This window comes from Blennius ocellaris (assembly GCF_963422515.1).
Source record: "Blennius ocellaris genome assembly, chromosome: 4".
NCBI classification, from domain to species: domain Eukaryota; kingdom Metazoa; phylum Chordata; class Actinopteri; order Blenniiformes; family Blenniidae; genus Blennius; species Blennius ocellaris.
In genome coordinates this window covers 13,880,416-13,899,819 of record NC_137653.1, presented here as the reverse complement: position 1 = coordinate 13,899,819, position 19,404 = coordinate 13,880,416, and the positions used below count along the sequence as shown (strand labels likewise).

At 41.6% G+C, this 19,404-nt stretch overlaps 2 protein-coding genes across 5 annotated transcripts; both read right to left on the bottom strand.

Annotated features, from left to right (window-relative positions):
* Positions 1 to 527: 527 nt before the first annotated feature.
* On the bottom strand, positions 528 to 6,907 carry c1galt1lb (core 1 synthase, glycoprotein-N-acetylgalactosamine 3-beta-galactosyltransferase 1, like b). Of its 3 annotated transcripts, XM_080495293.1 has the most exons (4): positions 6,389 to 6,907; positions 5,971 to 6,242; positions 3,595 to 4,259; positions 528 to 3,297 (listed from the first exon to the last, which is right to left on the bottom strand). In XM_080495293.1, exons 2-4 carry the CDS (start codon positions 6,194 to 6,196, stop codon positions 2,983 to 2,985), a joined length of 1,206 nt encoding a protein of 401 aa, XP_080351419.1. In that variant the 5' UTR covers positions 6,197 to 6,242; positions 6,389 to 6,907; the 3' UTR covers positions 528 to 2,982. The 3 variants fall into 3 exon arrangements, with proteins under 3 accessions (XP_080351419.1, XP_080351418.1, XP_080351420.1); XM_080495292.1 differs by having other exon boundaries at positions 5,971 to 6,907; XM_080495294.1 differs by having other exon boundaries at positions 3,119 to 3,297; positions 3,578 to 4,259; positions 5,971 to 6,907.
* Positions 6,908 to 10,244: 3,337 nt separating this feature from the next.
* Positions 10,245 to 18,619, bottom strand: os9 (OS9 endoplasmic reticulum lectin). Of its 2 annotated transcripts, none has more exons than XM_080495618.1 (15): positions 18,459 to 18,619; positions 17,171 to 17,353; positions 15,662 to 15,725; positions 15,383 to 15,459; positions 14,779 to 14,877; positions 14,188 to 14,389; positions 13,731 to 13,886; positions 13,467 to 13,585; positions 13,127 to 13,187; positions 12,846 to 12,928; positions 12,517 to 12,720; positions 12,199 to 12,400; positions 11,652 to 11,819; positions 11,127 to 11,236; positions 10,245 to 10,825 (listed from the first exon to the last, which is right to left on the bottom strand). In XM_080495618.1, the coding sequence occupies exons 1-15, from the start codon at positions 18,609 to 18,611 to the stop codon at positions 10,688 to 10,690; spliced, it is 2,019 nt and encodes a 672-aa protein (XP_080351744.1). In that variant the 5' UTR covers positions 18,612 to 18,619; the 3' UTR covers positions 10,245 to 10,687. The 2 variants fall into 2 exon arrangements, with proteins under 2 accessions (XP_080351744.1, XP_080351745.1); XM_080495619.1 differs by having other exon boundaries at positions 12,846 to 12,925.
* Positions 18,620 to 19,404: the final 785 nt, after the last annotated feature.

Genomic DNA, 19,404 nt, shown 5'->3' with positions numbered 1-19,404 from the left:
TTTTTGCAGCAGATTCTTTAGCCTCTCAGGAACAACAAGTGTTTTCCTGGTCAGGCCAGTTTTCAACAAGCATTGTCGATCCTTTGTCTCAGTCGTCAGTTGTTGACTGCGGAGGGTGCAGGTAAGAATTCAACGCTTGTTTTTGTCCATGTGCAGAGGCGATCACAGAAAAGAGGATTCATCAGTCACAGTAAACATAGGTATGGCACTTTGCCCTACATCCTTCCCAAAAATAAATAAACTGTGACTTTGACGCACTATTTTAACAGAACTTTGTATGCCTTCATTCAGGACTTTCTGCACCTCCCGGAGACGCCACTCCCGACAGTGCTGAGAAAGCTCACAGCTATCGCATGAACCAAGTATGAAGTACCAAATAAGTGACCCCAGGAAGGTGGAACCACAATATTAATCATGCATGATAATTATTTTTTTTTTAACTCCATGGAACACAATCTCACTTAACTATGTATGAATGTAAAAAGAGAACAAGATGTACAATAAAATATGCATTTATTTATAGGGATTAAAGTACCATTCACTAAAAACGATCCTGCACACTGATCACGTGTGCTCACACTGACACAAACTCATTTACACACTAAAATTTACCGACTCAACTCAGAAGTCAATACCAACATAAATACATTTCAAATATAAATACAGCACTGTACAGCTTTCCCTTTCACCTTCAAAGATTGTCGAGGGCCGGATGTGTTGTGTCACTCCTGTCACAAAGCAGATGTGAACAGCAAGTCTGAGCCAGCAAGCACTCCGTTTCAAACCATTGCAACAAAAGTGCAGGAATATCCAAAGAAACTGGTATGTAAGACATGCCGATAAGGTTAGCATCCCAAACTAATTAAAACTGAACATGCTGTGTTCATGCACAGAATGGAGTTGGGTGTAAACATTGACAGAAACATAACTTGGAAGGCATTTGTCACCCAAAACATTTCAGCTTTGAGGAGAATTATTATTTTTTTTTAATTAAGTGGTTTAAACAATTTAATTCAAAAGTGCTTTCGATATTCACAAAAATGTCAATTTATAAAGTTCCACACAGCCATCCTGTATTTGGTCATTACTGTGCCACATCCAAATTAATTTTTTGCTCTTTTCCCCCCCAATTTACTGGTAATAAATGACAGTGACGAAAGAGTAATTAACTTTAAATATACGCATTAACTACAAAATGTCTGGTCGAGGTCACCTAAAACTTTGAAAATTAGACATCCTCTATTGAGCCTCCATCTGCATGAAGGGAAACAAAACCTTGTTTAATGAACGAACTTCCTGAAAGGCCAATACAATGATACTCTATCTGAAAGAATCACTCTTAACATGGTAGTGTCACAGTGCAAAGTCATGTGTGCAGCTGGCGGCTCATACAATCTCAAATTCCAAGGCACAAGCTAATGAGCCCACGGCAGGGAGGAGGTGAAGTGGGAGTGTGTGTTTGAAGAGGGAAGAGTAATGACTAAGTGCCACGTAAGATAAAGACCCGGTCGACTTTCATTACCGAGCAGGAAAGATATGCAACTATTCACTTCCACATCCAACTGAAGGCGTGTCCAACCACTGCTAAAATCACCTGGAGGGCAATGCTGTCAACTGAAGATGCACCAACCGCAAAAGTTAAGGAGCGCGATCAGGATCCACGGAGTGCTACCGAACCCACAAGGTCACATGATGCCTGGTTTAATCCTGTGCGATCATCTTGGTTGGGATTTTGCTAATCCGACATTCTATTCTGTTGTCATCTGATTAAATTTTTCCCATCGGCCACTAAAAATGCATCCAATTGTCCAAACATAACATTTATTCTTATGTTTTGGATGAGTTTATTAGAAACCTGACGCAGCCATGCTATGAATTCTCTTGTGGGAATGCAAGTCTCTCAGGTTGAATAATTTGCTGATAAAGTTCCTGTTAGTTCCTCCTCCTCCTCTGAACACTCATCCGTGTGCGTGCTGGTGCTGGAAGATCCATTCATATCAAAATGAAAACTGAGTGAATCTTTCTTTGTATAGCTAATAAATTTAAGCTGAAAGTGTGATACATTTTTCTTTGCCCAAAAATGAAACAATATTCAGCCGTCAATGGATACCAAATTCTTGATGTGCTCGACATTTTTAGCTTTAAGAAGAGCATGACAGGAATATTTCTGATCATGTATACACCTCATAACAAGAGATATGTAGAAGTTGTAGCAACAGACAACTGTTATTTGCATTCCTAACATAAATGTCAAAATTAAATTCCAATACTTTTAGTACCAATACAAACCAACTGAGGTAAACTAAAGACTTTCACCAGTGAACGCCATTCGATGCAGACGATACGTAACTGTAAGCGCAGACTGTTGAACGACCAGATCAAAAGTTATACACTGAAAGTAAACCGATTCTGAAAACAAACTAAATGAGGCGAGGGAGACCGCTGAATAGGTTAAATAACTATTTAACCACAACATGCCTAAGACAAACACCAGCGCGAATGGAAAGTATTTGGTTTTCCGTTTGACTGCAAGTCCCCATAAGATCGGGAGACAAAGCATTTAAAATGACAGGCAGATCGTTTCCGACCGATGTGCGGTTAAAAGACCTGCAAAAAGTCGGGAACAGGCTTGACGGTCAAGCTTTTGTAACAATAGTGGTTAAGACAAAATAAGTCAAAGGTGGACAATTCGGGTAAAAATAGAACTATTAGCTGCAGTGATTTTTCAAATTAATAAAGAGGACAGAACTTTACATTTGCCAAGATACTATTAGAAAATCCGATAACATCAGGAGCAGCCTTTCAACTCAAAAATTCTCAGGCAATGCACTTATGACTTACCTATATTTACCTTCAAAAGGGACCATTTTATTAACATTTCCTAGAAAAATGCATCAAAAATATCAGAATGGATGAGCAAACACTCAAAACCTCATTTCCTCTGCGCCCAAACAGCACGTGCCTCAACATGTCCACACATTCCTATGGAACTTTGTTCTTTTGGGTATCAGGTAAGGGTTGACCAGCTTCAGAAGAGGCATCTGCCTCACCTTTCTTATCCGTTTTGGACGGATCATCCACCTTTCCTTGATCTTTCTCCTGAGAACCCACCACCTGTCCTTGTAGAAAATCCTTGGATATTGACCGCTCGATGCCATAGCCTGAAGGGATGGGAGGCTGGAAGCGGTATTTGTAGCCGAAGGCACGCAGGTGATAGGTGTAGTATTCCATGACATACATGTTTATAGCATTTACGTAATGGTAAGACACCGACAGATCCGAGCAACACTTTGCACCCTGAGGGGAGACGGAAAACAAGAAAACAGAGCATGGTTAAATAACAGCAGGATACAAGAGGCGGTCTATGAGGGGAGGGGAAAAGCTCATTTTAGTAAGATTGGGTGGTACGAATAAAAAGTTTTTCATTCAGACATCAATCTGGCTTAAGCTATGATTTTAGTAGTTTTACTGGAAAAAAAACATTGACAAGCAGCAGCCAACCATGAGCCAGTAAAAACATCTGTTCAAATACTAACAGGGAGGAATCATGATATGCCACATCAAGTTGAATGATTACATTTCTATTTCACTTGCCTCGACAATGGGGTAGTAGCAGTAGCTCCAATACCAGAAGCTCTTCGAAAATCTGGCAGTGAGATGCTGCTCGGGGACGAAGGGATGAAACGTCTCCCTGAGTAAATTGTCTCTGGAGTCTCCTGCCAGGACCCCGACTTTCTCCATGCACTGTCCCATCGCCAAGTCCTCGACAGAGGTGGTATGAGAGCACACTTTCTCCTCGAAGCCTTTCACGAACCGACGCAACGCCTCCCGGCTCAGTACGTAGCCCGCGCCGCCGCTCATGTATCCCTGCTTGGTGTACGGCTTGAAGCGTCGGCCGAAGTAAATGGGCTCGTCGGGCGTGTGGTTCGCCAGGACCCACCGCAGGTTGTCGACCACAACGTAGGTGTCGTCGTCCGCCTTGAGGAACCAGTCCGCCTCCTGGGCATGATGCTCGTAGGCGTAATGGAAGGCCCGGATGGTTTTCCAGTACAGCTGATCCCGCCCTTCCTTTGTGCCCAACCCCACCGTGGGGAAGTCTGGGTCGTCCACGGAGCTCATGAAGACCACCATGTTGCAGTGGCGGGTCCACGTGGCCTTCACATGGCGAGCCTTCTTCTCCAGGTTGCTGGGGCCAGTCATCACCCAGCAAAGGATGCGTACTTTTTGGTACAATTCATCCGCCATCTTGCTGTCCTCACCTGGTGAGTGGAGAATGAATATATAACAATATATTTTATTTGTACTGCGATTTAAAAAAAAAACTAAACAAAAAAAACAAAGACAAAAAAACAGACACTTTACAATGGGATTTAAATTGCACAAAATAAATCTCAACGCAAAGGACTTTTAGGTGCCTGCCAACAAACACTACCACTCAGATTTAGATCAGATACTAATGTGGGAAGACATAAAACATTGTGGTGATGGGATGTGGAAGAAGAAATCAAACTATTCATATAACAACAAAACTGAACATAATTCAGCTATTCACACACACTATTGTAAGGATCTTGTGTATGCATCTCAACAACTTTAAAACTTGACATAACCCCAACCGCGAGAGTATTGCCAACCTTGAGATTGAGTGCCATTATGTAAATGCAGAGCTATATACACAACATTATACACAATCCTGTCAGGGATAACAAGTAATGAATAAAGAGATCATTGCTATCTTCCTTAGGAGGTGCAGGCAAGAGATCTTGCGACTGTCTGCTGCTGATATCTCATAAACTCAGAGAAAAGATGTCTCAAAACAGCAGGATAAAACACAGCAACACCCTTGCATGTAGCCTCGCCATGCACATGGGTTACCTCAACGTGTCCGCTATGGAAAAAATGTTTGCTGTGTGTTCGGATTTGAATATGATCTACTGAGAACACGTATAATTACCTAAGCTGATAATCACTTGCTTTAAAGAGTGAAAAGGGTACAGGTACAGGGTACAGGTGCAGTCAGTATCAGCGGTGTAACCGACATGATACTCAGGTATACACTAAAAAAAAAACACCACAGAGAGGTCCAGGATTACTGTAAGCCCTCTGACAAATCCTACATGTTTCAAAAGTACAGTTGCGTGATGCAACTTTCTCTGATGTTGGCAGCGCTGCCAGCTCTCATGTATAGTGTGAGAATCTCATTTTCAAGATGTAACTAATCTCAAAGCACCAGGCAGGTATGACACAGATTTGAGCCCTTCAGCATGCCTGAATCTAATGATGATGTCATCACCAAGGTTGTGAAAAAGCCCAATAACAAGTCCCTCGTTGCGATCAGGTGTGTTGTAACTGGGAGAGAGCTAAAACATGCAGGACAGGGGCCTTCGAGGACCTGAGTTGGCCACCCCGGCTGTAGATCTTGTTATTCTGGGGGCATGTTACAAGTTAGTGTTTTCATGATGGTATCCAGACTTGGTATGTCAGCTAAAGTGCCGGCTTATAAGGCATGTAGAGGAAACAAGTCTCAAGAGAGAAGTCACATGGAAAACTGGGATTGCTCTGGAGGGCTGAGTCATGGGCTGAAAACTCTCTACGGCTTGCCTCAACCCTTCTTATATTTCACTAAGAGCTTACCTTTTTGTTAAGTGTTTGCTCAGCTTGCCAACACAGTGAGAACAAGTGACGGCACACGCTCAAGCAGGATGTATTGTACGGTCAACAAAATTAAAGTAGACAAAACCTGTTGCATTGCATGTGTCATGCACAATAATTCAGGTCTTATAATGCTGTGTTCATAAATAACTGGGACTCAGCAGATGTCCAACAATGCATCTCAATGCAGTCAAACATTAAATGAAAGTATAGGATGTTCTTGAAAAGCTTTATGACATTTCAGGAATTTGGTCACTCCATCTACATGGAGTTTAATCCCTCCTACTAACAAAAAAAAAGAAGAAGAAGTGGCCATACCTAGATGATGGGGGTGATTGAGGTTGAACAGAGCAGACCTCTCCTTCTTCCAGATCTTCTTCTCCTCCTCCAGCTGTTGCTGGTAGTCCCGGATCTTCAGCAAAGCGCCGGCCTGCTGCACCGACGTCGAACTCTCGAACCACACCTGCCGCAGGACCAGGTACAGCGTGAAGGTCCCCACCACAAACCCCGCGTAGAAGGAGACCCTGGACCCGTGTGCCTTCATGCTGGACCAGGACTCGCACCGGCAACTCGTTTCAACTGGGTAGGACCTGCGGACACGGGACGCAACATGGACACGAGTTCCCCGGCGAGGAGCGGACTGACATCCAGGGACCGGTTGGGCGACGGCGGAGGACAGCCCAGGTGACTGGAGTGTCACTCCCTCGCGAAAGGTGTGGTTTGTGCCTTGACTCACCTGCAGTGATGCAGCCACCATAGCAGCGGGAGCGGCCCGGCAGCTAGTTCATGTCAGAGCATCGAGGCTCAGGAAGCGGAGCCAGCTGTTGACGCTACGCGGCCATAGCGGAGCTAGCCTCGATGCTAACATAGATGACCAGCGGGCTCCCCACTCCCAACACAGCCCCGGGGACACCCTCTGCCTCCTGCGTGACGGGGGTTTTACTGAACAGTCATCGCCAGTTAGTCATTTGCTTTCTGATCCGCGCGTCGTTGGCACCGGCCTGTGGGTCACCGGCGAGTCCGTTATTCGAGCCTCAACTTCAGCCGAAGTTAGCGACTCATCATCTGGAGGCTACACAAGCTAACGGCAGGCGGAGCGTGTTAACGCGTCTGATAACCCATGGAAGAAAAATAAAACACATTGAGCTGCGATAGATTAAAAACAAACAAAAAAAAGATCTTCCATACGTACCCAAACTAAAAGTGTTCACCCACACAGACATGAACTACAACCAACTCGTCTGTATCGACGATCGGGCTTTTCCGTCTACACAACAGTTACTTCCGGTCAAATTATTAGAGGGGGAAAAAACCCCAAAACAAAACACGTGTTTTCCACTAAAATATGCAGACGCGACAATGTCAGTAGGCACATACTTTAGATAACAGGCACGACAACAACAAAAAACCCTCACGGTCATTAAGGAAATGTGAACAGGTTCTCATTGTGAGACTGTCCCTTGATAAAAACGTGTGTACATTACTCATGTACACAAGTGTACACCAGAAAATAGTTGAATGAACTTCCACATAGTTTATTTGTGAAATTTAGTACTGCTCCACTCTCTTTCCAGAGCTAAATATTTAACTCTGCTTATGTACTTATGATCTCAGATAATGTCTGTTTTTATTGTGAATCTATGCCCACTGCAAATAAAGAAAGATCAACACTGCACTTGTTTTGTTACTCCATTCAAAGTATCCATGTTAGCTTTGTTGATCATTCAAGGCCAAGTTTTTTTTTTCTTTTACAGTTGATCATATAATATAAATCAATGCCCCCTTTAATCAAACACCACACATCTATTCCATTCACTTCCCCTACTCAGAAGCGGCTTCCTGATACAGTTCAGTTCATTTTATCAGTCCATAATCAGCAGTTGTGTTCAAACTGCTTATCCTCTGAAAGCCACTTCCCTATCGAGCCTATACCTCTTGTACATTGTACCTGTTGCCAATAAATCCATATCTTACTTTAAGTCACCTGGAACATACTAAAATTTAAAACATGTGTTTCATGTATTTATTTAAGCAATGATACATAATATCCACAAAACCACAAAATTAATCATTGCTTTAAAACAAATCCATCATTCAAACTAACCCTAACCCTGAGTCTAAATTCAGACCAAGGAAAGCCACACACATAATTTTCCAACCTTTGAACCCACACAACACCCTCCATCAGTGCCTCATTATGATCTGTACATTTCTCTATTTAACACGTCAAGACAAACAAAACAAGACAAACTGAAGTGAAATCATACAAAAATAAACTTTATGATTAAACAAAGGCAGAAAGGTCAATCAAGATGCAAGAAAATCCTATCCTCTTGTAATCCTACCCCTATTTCTACTGAAAAATTATTGAAAATATGCTACAGAAGGTAAAAATATATTTCCAGTACAACACAAGTATGAATGCAGTTGCATAATTCTCAACTCTATACAATGTTTTGAATAGACATGTTTAGCATAAATATATGTAGAATACAGTATATCAGAGTAAATCTTGTTTGCACTGTATGAGGTGTGGGGACAATTTATGAAATAGAAGTGGACCAACCAACCTATTAAGTTGATTCTAGACGATGATATTCAAGATTAGAGAAACAGGCTTGAAAAACAAGCAAATTTTTTTTGACTCAGTTCTAATTATCTAGTATTTTAATCTGTTAAAAACAAAAACGCAACCACGTACACTCCCATCAAATAAAAATGTTCATAACAATGAAACAAATGCATAATTGCACCTGTTGGGGAATGTGTGGCTATTCAGGTTAGACTACATAGTTTGTAAAAGACACTCCCCTGTTTTGAATTCAGTGTGGTGCAGTGGATGAATTAGACATTATATTCTCAGATGACATGTGCCAAACCCTCTTTTAACTGGCTGCTGACTCAAACTCACAACTGTGGAACAGTGTCATCCTGTACCGAGTGAAGATCTCACAGGACAAAAATCAGACAGTTTTGTTAAACATCCCCCCAAAAAATTAAAGGCTCATCTGAGCCTTGCCTCCAGTTCCTACCTGAGGATTTCTTTGCAGGTTTTCCCCGAGTGTATTTTCAGACTTTTGCAGGTGATCCACAACATGTGAACGTATGTGAAGTCCTGAACCTCAGCAGGACACCAGGATGTGTGATGATGAAGTGATACAACATTTGTCCCCATGAGTACATGAATGGTTAATGGATTTCAACAGTCAGTCACGCACGCACGCACGCACACACACACACACACACACACACGGGATTCTGTGGCTTGCACAAGGACATTTTTGTTTCATCGTTGCTCCTGGCTGCAGACTCTATGCAAAGATTAACAGCATGGCAGGAGCCCAAAACAATTAAACCTGAAGATCTAACACGAGCCAAACTCAACATCAAAAGTATAATCTTCCTCAAACACAGCGTGCCACTTCATAATGCAGATCGACATACTGTAAGTTCTGTTGGACCGTCGTCAACTTGTGTACCTTTGCTGTGTGTATGCATTGTTTAACAAACTATAGATATATATAATTTTTAAATTATATTTTTCTGACATCTTACTTATGTTTGGGTTTTTGTTTTACATCTGTATTTTATTCTGCGACTTTGTATTACTTGTTTGTATGAAAAGGTGCTCATAGATCATTTCTATTTGAAATATGTTTTAACGAACCGGTAAAAATCATCCGTTTTAAACTTTAATATACCAAATAAGTAAGGAGAACTGCCATAAAAAAAATAACAAAAAAAATATATATTATGTGACCTACATGAAGGTGCGGTTTCATATGTTTGCATAGTAACAATGGTCATTCACAGGTTGTTTCCTAGCAGTAGATATCTGTACACATTCATACTAACCCTCTGTGGTCACACCCTTGAAGAAGCACAGTTGTCTTCTTTTCTTTTGTAGAGCCAAGTGTAGCTTTGAAGTACTGCTCAGGGATAAAGCCTCAATTAGGATTACATAAAAACAATCTATACCACCCAGTTTTACACACATACTGTGTAGTTAGAAATTAAAACACATGTATTCATGGAAGTCAATCCCGATTTAATTTGTGCTAATGTACAACAAATCTTTCAAAAACATATTGACAGGAATTATATACAGGCTGAGATCCCGGCTGTCATAAATATTCACAAACTATACAAATCAGCCCTTAAAGAACACGTTGGCGTTACTTTGGTACACTGAATCTGACTGACATTGTAGCTTTTCTTGTTTTCCTCTGCTAAACGAAGGCGGATAAATTCAGCACTTTTAACAGTTTATTAGTCTACTTCTGAAAGAGTTTTCTCTTGAAAGTCCTTCACAGGATGCAACTGCCCAAAGTAAGCTCAACATTTTCAAGGAATCAATGTCTGTTTTCTACAAATTTTCCCAAACGTTGCTTAAAAAAAAAAATCCAACGGTACGACGCATCATTAAGATGGCTCCAGAGTCAAATGTGTCAAAAAGATTTAAAGATCAACAAGAGGCAGCATTGCAAGCTTTGAGTTTTTATCTCTCTTTTTTTTGTTCATTAAACAATAAAAAGAACGACCTGTGCCGACTCCCTTAGAGTTAAAGGACTTGTGACTGGCAACGTGAAAAATAAATCTGAGAAATAATTTAATTCTGAACAAACAGTGTGTGCCGACAACTTCAGAGCAAAAACAGAAACATTCAGTGAAACTGAAAAACACTTCAGGATAAACCTACACGTTGTGGATCGGATATTTCAGCCATCTATCAAAACCTAGTCCCATCAAAAAGGGGAAAATGCATAACTTCCTTCAACTGCGTAGCGACAGCTGACAACGTTGCAATTTTGTCGTGCAACATACAAGTGGCGCGCAATGAAACCGCCCGACATTATTGCCTATTCAAAACACAAGGACACATATTCCGAATGTGCGAACAGCTTAGTTGACATATCTGCCGGGTTTAATGGCAAGAGTTGAACCATGTGGGTGGAATGGTGACTGCTCTTCAGAGTGTCCCCGTCCTGCTGGCCTCCACACGAGTTCACCGTCGCACAACGGTGGACGAATGAACTCATACGTCCACGTCGTCTGAGTCAGAGCCGCTGGACGACTGGGACTCCTCCTGCGACTCTCCCCACACAAATCTGTAGTTGTTCTCCAGCTCCTGCTGCCTCTTTTGCTCTTTGTAAACCTCTTCAGTGCCTCCAGTCTGAGGTGGGATAAAAAGAGGGGGGGGCGACGACAATAAAGACACCTGAAGATCAAGTCGACTTGCTGATGTGCTGCAGAATGCTAATCAGAGAAACCATGGAGAGACACTTGAACCTATTCGGGAAAGTGGAGCAGCTATAAACAGGAAGTTATGCAGAAGTCCCTTTTATTAACCTGCTGTCCAAACTGCCTAATTATTAACTGAGCAAATGTGGCAACCCGGAGTCGCTATCAAACACTGTGTGCGACTAGATAAACTCCTACAAACCTCACAAAAAACTTAAAAGTACTGCAATTACCAGGAGGTTTATGAGCAGCTCCCTGAAGGACTTTGTATCCTCTTCAGTCAGCCACTGGTCACCTGCCTCCTCCGCATTCTTCCGTGTTAAGATCTTCACCTCTATTTTGCCTGAGAAGAGGGGGCAAAAAAAAATAAAAAAAGGGTTGGCAATCAAACTGATCTGCACAACAGTGTCTCCATAACAGTAAAAGGATGGTATTATAGGTAAACAGCAGTCATGAAGAATGGCGTAAACACAAACACATGACGAGTAGATGGAAAAGAAACACACGTGGTTGACACAATTTAATTTGCCTCAAAGACGGGTTCCAGCTAATTGCCCTGACATCAAAATGTTTTGTTTGTTTGTTGTTTTTTTTCTCTCCTGTCGATATGATCTTCAATCCCGAGTTCATTTTGATTCAGTCAACGCTTCAAAAGATCGGTCAGATGAGATGAGAAGAGAAACACAGCAGTGTATGCTCAAGATAACAGATGGAAGAGAGAAAAGGCCGTGAGTGTTTCGGGCACTCCCCCTTCATACCTTCGGCCTTCAGTCCTGCCTTCTCTAGCTGTTCTTTAACCACGTCCTTTATGTGCTGCCACTGCGGGTCTCCTTCTCCCATCTCCTGAACTTTCACCTCCCCATCAGGGCTGCTGCCCGTCTTATACTTAGTAATTTTGATCTTAACATGGTCGTCAGCTGCTTGGTCTGGGGTGACGAGACAAAAGAGGGACAAACAACATAGTTCACCTCAGGAACCCAACGGCAGGGTTCACAGGATGGATGTGGCGCGAGCCACGAAGCATTGTTTCACAAACATCACAGCTGTGCACAACAAACATTTGCGTCTTTGGAATTCTCGTCCGATTCAGATTCACAGGACCTGACCGTCGGCCACCCGCAGTCACTTCAGCCACCGACTGAACAACCCGATTTACGCCGATGACGCAAATTCTGTTCACATGCGTGTCACTTCTGAGACGGAGGATGTGTCACAAGGAATGTCAGTTTATAAGTATGGATGAAATATGAGGATGACTGAGCGGGACACAGATTCTGGAGGTGCACGGAACAGTGAAGGTGCTACCTGGCTGCTTCGGAGCCAGGCTGGGGCTGCCCCTGGTCGGGTCACTGGCCTGTTGGAGGCCCGATGTTTGCTGCTCTGGGTCTTGGCCATCTTTATCCTCCAGATGATCCAGTAGCTGGTCTAGTGTCGTCTCCAGTGTCTGCGTTGCTTGGGTGCGATCAAACTCGCCTTTCAGACCCTCCGTCTCCAGCTCTTGCTGAGCCTGACAAACGAGAAGTCGGTCATTTCAAAACAATTCGTCACGGTGCCTCGTTTAGTCATTTTCATCCAGTAACATTTGAACAGGTTTATTTTCCAATATTGCCTCCGCTCTAAAACCTCGTTGATGATGTTGTCAAACTCCTTCTGCATTTCTTCCTTGATCGCTTCGATCTTATCGGGAGGCACTGAGATGTCGGCCATCTCATCGTCAAAGTCTTGCACCAGGTGATCGTCTTCATCCTTCTCATCCTCACGGAGTTTCTCTGTTAACGAGTTGCTGGTGGATTTGTCTCCTCTGCTTTTAGCTTGGTTTTGTGCTTTCTGAAAAAAGAAATAGATTGGTTTTCGAAAACCTATGCAATGCACATTGAAAACAAAACAAAAACAAACACCAAAACATTTCACCGCGTATATGAAGTATTAGAATATTCTTGATAGGTACTGACTTTTCTATTGCTTTCCTTTAGGTGTTGAACAAATTTCATCAGGTCTGCTGGGTCAGTGATGATTTTGAAGTTGAATTTTTCTACTGAAAGAAAAAAACAACACAGGAAGTGGATTTATCGATCACAAAAGATTCATTCATTCCTTGTTCAGCTTGTTTGAGTAAAAGCATGTCAATACAGTAATAAACTCCATTGTTCCACCTATTATTATTATTTTATAACGGTCTGCTAAACCCTGACTAAACTGGTTGTAAATTGTTTTATTTGGACGACTGCTTTACCTTCTTCACCATCATCTATAACTTCGTTGTCGGCGTGTGATTGATAGCCTCCATCCGCAGCCTGTCAAAGAGGAAAAACAAGATTTGAGCTCTGAAGTGAAGAAAAGTGTCACTCAGCACCATCTAGTGGTCCAGTAGATTCTAGCAGGTTATTTTCATTCAAACCTTCAATTATGATCATTTTGATGAGCAAAATATCCATTTTATACAAAATATAATTCTTTTAAACACTTGTTGTCATTTTTGTAATAAGATGCCTTGAATATCTTGTTTCGGTCACGTGATTCAGTTGGGAAGCAGTTAAAATGACAGTTTACTGCCATCAGACATATCTCTTTACCTTTTCCTCCTGTTGAGAATCTGTTGTTTTTGAGTTTTCAGGCTTTGCTACTCCTTCCCAGAAATCTGCATCTTCGCCCTCCTCTGCCGGCTCTGTATCCTCGGAGACATCAGCAGCACCTGTTCCAAACAGAAGCACCCAGATGTCCAAAACAGTTTTGGAAAAAGAGTGTGCACACTCACAGCTACCATGGAGACACTACAGACATGTTTAAGACATTTGTGTTGCAAGTATTGAAAAACAAACAAAATGTTAAAAAAAAACCTTTTTTGGACGACTCTTCTGCGTCATTGCTGAATGCGGAGGAAATTTCCTTCGCTGTAACCTCGACTGCTCCGGCCGTTCCTTCATTAACAGCTAACATTTCATCAAGAGTCCTCAGCTCCTCTGAGATCTGCTCTACTTTACGCTTTGTGTCCGCTTTAAAAAAAAAATTAAGATGTGAGGAATAAGAGACAGAACAAAAAAGAAAGATTATCCACACGTTTGTAAAATCAAACACATGAATCAAGATTAGTAAACATCTTATTTCCCTCTGGTATTTCAGATTGACTAACACCTAACATATACTTGTCAAAACCACATTCTTTTTCTCGCATTAAACCTTTAGAATTCTATCTTAAATCATAACCTCCTGCAAAAAAAAACAACAACATGAAAGTCAACAGCCAGAATTATTTGTGCCGAGTAACTGAATCCTTCAATAGTTTTTCACACTCACAGACTTGAGCTTTGACGTAATCCATGTACTGTTGGGCACTTAGTGCCGGCTGGCAGACAATCCCCTGTGGCTTGGCAGTGGACGGCGGCTGCAGGAACGGGTGCTGGCAGGTGCAACCGGTGTGAATTGTCAACACGTAACGGCATGACTGAGGCTCATCGACTCGAGCGATGTAGTCCCCCGAGCCTTCTTCACACACGAACTGGAAGTAACCGAGGAAAAAGATCTTCATGCGTCCGCAACACAGCCACACAGGTACAATATGCAGACTAATAACAACCTCAGACTGTAAAAAAAATAATTATTTAGTCAGTTTATTGGTTTCTGAAATGTCACAAGTTGTAAAATTCCTGAAATATTTCTCATCCCACACTATTAATAAATAAGCATAAATTAAATAGTGGAAAACATTTCAATTATGATGCAGCAGAGAATGCATATTACATAACATATAGTCACACTAAAAGTAAACAAATATAACAGAAAACGTCCCTGCTGTGTAAAAATAAAATGCTTGCATACACAGTAGATAAACCTAAAGGGACACTGGTGGCCTGGGATGCAAATGTATCCTGAATTTAAATATCTTACCCGGACTTCAGTCTCTCTGCGGTTCCCATTTAGGTCACACTTGGAGCCGTTCACATAGGACTGGCTGTGGTATCTCTTCAGCCTATGCTGCTTGGAGGCCTTGGATTCAAAGAGAAAAGATTTTTCAAAGCAGTTTCAGTTGTAATCTGCATCACTGCGATATTCCTGATGATCAATAATTATCCGTCAATGTAAAGTAGCACAAGGAGACCTCCTTCATCAACACAGACGAGACTCACTGCTGGGCTGGTGTATTCCACTGCATTTGTTCAGACTGACAACTTGCACATTTCGCTTGCATTGAGCCGTAACCGGCTCCGATAATTGCATTCGACAGTGTGTATACAGCAGGAGTGACAGCGAGCTATTGTTTGCTTTGACAGAATTAAATATCTGCATTCAACCCAATTATGTCAGGCGCGGCTGTCAGCAGGGACACCATGTTACCATTAGTATTGAGACCGATTGTGATTTATGACCACCAAAAGCATCCAATGTGAACTTGAATATTTTTTTTTTTAAACTCGCAGTTTCAGCTCACATTGTACTGGCCTTGCAGAAGTCCCGAAAAACAAATGCAAACATGACATAAAGTCAACAATACCTTTGCAGTTTCATTGCTCCAATCAAAGTCGGATTCGTAATAGCCAAGACAGAGGACGTCGCCTTTGATTTCTCTGTCTAAGGAAAAGAAAAAATGTCTAAGATGTTGCTCATAGAAAACAAGGCTGAGATTGTAGAACGACATTATAGGTATCTTATACAGTGCAATTTATTTACAATTGATGAATATGCACAACAAAATAAATGACAATACTGAGGAAGACGAGATGATTGCTTTAAAAAAATAAATAAATAAAAAATCAGAGAGGAAAGCTCTCACCTTCAAGATGATACTGTCTGATATGCTGACCATGACAGAACTCGTACGTCCACCAGTCTTTCGTCTGCAGGAAATACAGACAAACTTTAACAACACTCCTTCATTTAGGGTCCAGTGTTTCTTTGATGAGCAAAACAAACATCAACTTTACATTTGAATGACTCAAACTGTGTCACAGCCACATTCTCCTGAGGCCCAACGGGAACAGCCTGGATTAAGATATCACTGAACCAGCTTCGTAGTTCCGCAAATGTCTAGGTGTGTCAGTCCAGATAACAGAGAAATCCAACATTGAAACAAGTCAGTTGTCTGCAGGGCACTTGAAAATATGTCAAAAGGCCACCAATTCAATAGCAGCACTCGCTCCTATTTTGTTGTTGGTTTTTTTAAGGTCGATCATTTTCCACGGTGAAAATACAAATGATCAAACATCCAAACTGTGTATGCTCACTTTGTTAAGAAACCCAAAAAACTATCATTCATGTTCCTCAATTCATACAATAAACTGTATATGAACTCTCATACTGGAGCCTATTCTATTTTAACATCAACTGAAATACAGGAAAGCCACAAGGCATCACAAGGATTGTGGCCAAACTGGATGAACTGAAAATGAATTACATGATCAGCCAGCATATTTTTTAACACTTCATTTGTAGGCAACAACAGGATCAAACTGGTTTCCTTCACTCAGTCCATGCCATTCAGTTTGAAAGGCAAAAAGCACCTCATCCAATTGTAGTTGGAAGAAGTGTAACAAAAAAAAAACAATGATATTCATTGAGCTCAAACTGCAACTAAACGATTCTTTCTAAGAATTATTGGTTATCTAATAAGATCATGATTGCAAGATCCCGACATAGAACTGGTGCTCATAGTTTGATTTCACACCACAAAGTCAGCCCAGGACTTGCTGGAGAGATTATATCTCTGGCTTGGTCTGGGAGCGGCTCAGGGTGCCCCGAGAAGAGCTGGGGGAAGTTGCAGGGGACAGAGATGCCTGGGCTTCTTTTCTCTCCGCACTGCCACCGTGACCCCATGTGGACTAAGCGGGAAAGAAAATGGACGAGTGGAGCGAAAACTGGTAATACTGCATATCTTTGGAAAACTGCAATTATTAAGATAGTATGTTTCAATCGCTCTTTTCTTTTGTTTGATATAGTAAGGCTTTCTTTATTTCAATACATTGATGTTTCATTTCAATATAGCTTAATAATAAGAGTTTACATGTTTTGCATGTGGCCAATTACATTTTTCTTCAAGCTTTCTGGGTCTGTCTTAAGTTGAGGATGCTTTCATCTTCAACATAATTAACAGCGTTAACTCATGCAAACGAACCCCTTCTGATTATGAAATCATAACATGTAATTAAATATGTCTTCATGTTGTGATAATGAAGTGACAAATCTTCTCAGTATAATGCATTCTTTCATAAAAACATTAGTCAGTTGATTAGCTCAAAAGGTTGCCCAAGACAATTAGATTAAAAGCACGTCATCAAGGATCCACCTTCACAAGACAGGGTGCGCTGTGCATTGGTTTCAGTAGGTCTGGAATGTCCGGTCCTGTGTACCCCTGTGACTCCGACTCCGAGGCAGGGTCCTGATGGAAGTGGACAGCCTGAGCTGGAAGTCTGCACTCGTATAGCTGCTTGTACTTATTGGACACCATCATAACCTCCTCTGTCTTGGTCTGAAAGAGAAGCATTCATGAAAATTGTGGTAAATTTGTAGGCGTCAATACGATGCAGGGAATGTTTAGTGGGTAAGGAAAACTGTAAAAATTGGAGCGACAGTTAAGAGAGAAAAAATGTCAAGTTAACTTGTGTTGTGAACATTTGGATGACATTCTATTTTTATTTGAGTTACGAAAGGTTACAAAAGGTCAGAAACAGTGTTCCTTTGGACTTGGATCACAAGCGAAACAGGTCAATGTGGAGGTATGAGAGGCAAGCCGGAGGGAAATCGCACCATGAAATGTTTAAATGTTTAAATAAGTCATGTGACTTATGAGTTTATACTGTATGAAGCCCACAGAATCCTTGACGTCCTCAAAGTACTCCAAACATATAGACAGATGCACACACAGCAGTTTCCCAAAAATGAAATATTATAATTTAACAAATATATACAATTACAACCTGTACAACCTTATTTGCCATACAAATCTTCATTGGCATTGATTTGAGCTTTTGTGAAACTAATCTTGTACAAGTGTCCTCAGCTGACAGAGTTCATAAAATACGTCACCTGATAAATCCAAGTATTTTTTACACGTTTGTTATTCTGTTTCAGCAATAAACTGGGGAATCTACTTGTAATCTGACACCGTGTCTTGTCTTCAGACAATACATCTTAAACCTAAAGTGAATTGTTTTGATAACACACAGCGTTCACTGGAAAACCAAGAACATTTACGTAATTCGGCAGCAGTGTAAATAACAAAGTGACTGTAACTGGAAACGAAATGCTGAGTTTCCTCTCGTTCCGTTTATTCTGAAAAATCACTGTTGATTAAATCAACTTGTAGGTCACAGGTAAGTGGAGGTAATGTAGAGCAAGTTGCGTTGTGACAGCTGTCAACAAGCTCTCTCTCTCTCTCCGGGGATCGACTGCGGCGTGAACGTGCCTCAAATAAAAAAAAAATTAAAAAAAGTCTAAAACAACTTGACTATCATTCTCCGTCTTGTCTGACGGATCGGTCATTTCTCGTGAGTGATATTTGAAGCAGAAAACAGAAGCCCACGAGAATTAGCTTAACACGCTACTCGTTAGCGCCTGCTAGCACCTTGACTTACCTGCCCCAGGATGACCGGGTCGGGGAGAATCTGAATGCCATATTTCATCTCATTGAGCTCCTCCAAATTCAGGAAGGCTGGCAGACAGAGTGGGCAAATCAACAAGAAAACGCACAGTCTCTTGAGCCATCGCACCAAGGAAGCAGCCATCATTGACTCTCTGCTCGTACGGTCCCTCCCATTTGTCTGACAGCAACAACACAGCGAATGCCTGACATGGGAACAGCTGATTGGTCGAACGGAGGAGCGCCGTATTGTGATTGGCTTGTTTTTGTGTCAATAATCAGTTCGCCGAGAACTGAGGGTGTGTTTGTTTACCACACCGGCGCACAGTGGACGGACGGCGCCTCGGTGGTATCCAGCACGCTGATGAACAGCGCTCGTGTACACCGTCAGCGTTTTTCTCCATACGAGTAAACCAACACTCCTGGATTTTAAAATAATAATAAATGAATAAAACATTTGAGACGTGTCAATGACAAATGTGGACAAATTGAGACTGCACGATTGAGATCCTATTATTTACTCTGAAATCTCAGGCAGCAATTTTCTAAAAATAACATTTTACATACAAGGTGTGAACTTTGAGGATGGGTCATTGTATTTCTGTTAGGGTGATGCTGTTTGGCTCGAATGTGAACTCTTAACGTCGGATTTTAGCCGACGTCATTTTTCCAAACTTCCAGTTCTACATTACCATATATGACGAGAAAGCTCCACTGAGGGCGCGCGCGCGCACACACACGCACGCACGCGCACACACACACCTCCAACAACCACACAGATCCATGCCTGCACACACCCATGCACATATGTACACGTAATTGTTAGACTATGGTCGTGATGAGCTATTTTTCATTGCACATAAGCCAAAATGCTCCGTGTGATTTTTTATTTTTTAATTTATTTTTTTTATTTTTTTTTATTTTTTTTATGATGAGACGTT

Bases quoted from the DNA above. Each gene is read 5' to 3' on its own strand.
- c1galt1lb (XM_080495292.1), bottom strand. From the start codon at position 6,409: ATGGTGGCTGCATCACTGCAGGTGAGTCAAGGCACAAACCACACCTTT. The intron at 4,260-5,970 runs GTATGGCCACTT...TCCACTCACCAG, and splicing joins CAATCACCCCCATCATCTAG to GTGAGGACAGCAAGATGGCG. The intron at 3,298-3,594 runs GCAAGTGAAATA...GTCTCCCCTCAG, and splicing joins GCTACTACCCCATTGTCGAG to GGTGCAAAGTGTTGCTCGGA.
- os9 (XM_080495618.1), bottom strand. From the start codon at position 18,611: ATGATGGCTGCTTCCTTGGTGCGATGGCTCAAGAGACTGTGCGTTTTC. The intron at 17,354-18,458 runs GTAAGTCAAGGT...CTTCTCTTTCAG, and splicing joins ACCCGGTCATCCTGGGGCAG to ACCAAGACAGAGGAGGTTAT. The intron at 14,390-14,778 runs GTAAGATATTTA...GGTTACTTCCAG, and splicing joins GCAGAGAGACTGAAGTCCGG to TTCGTGTGTGAAGAAGGCTC.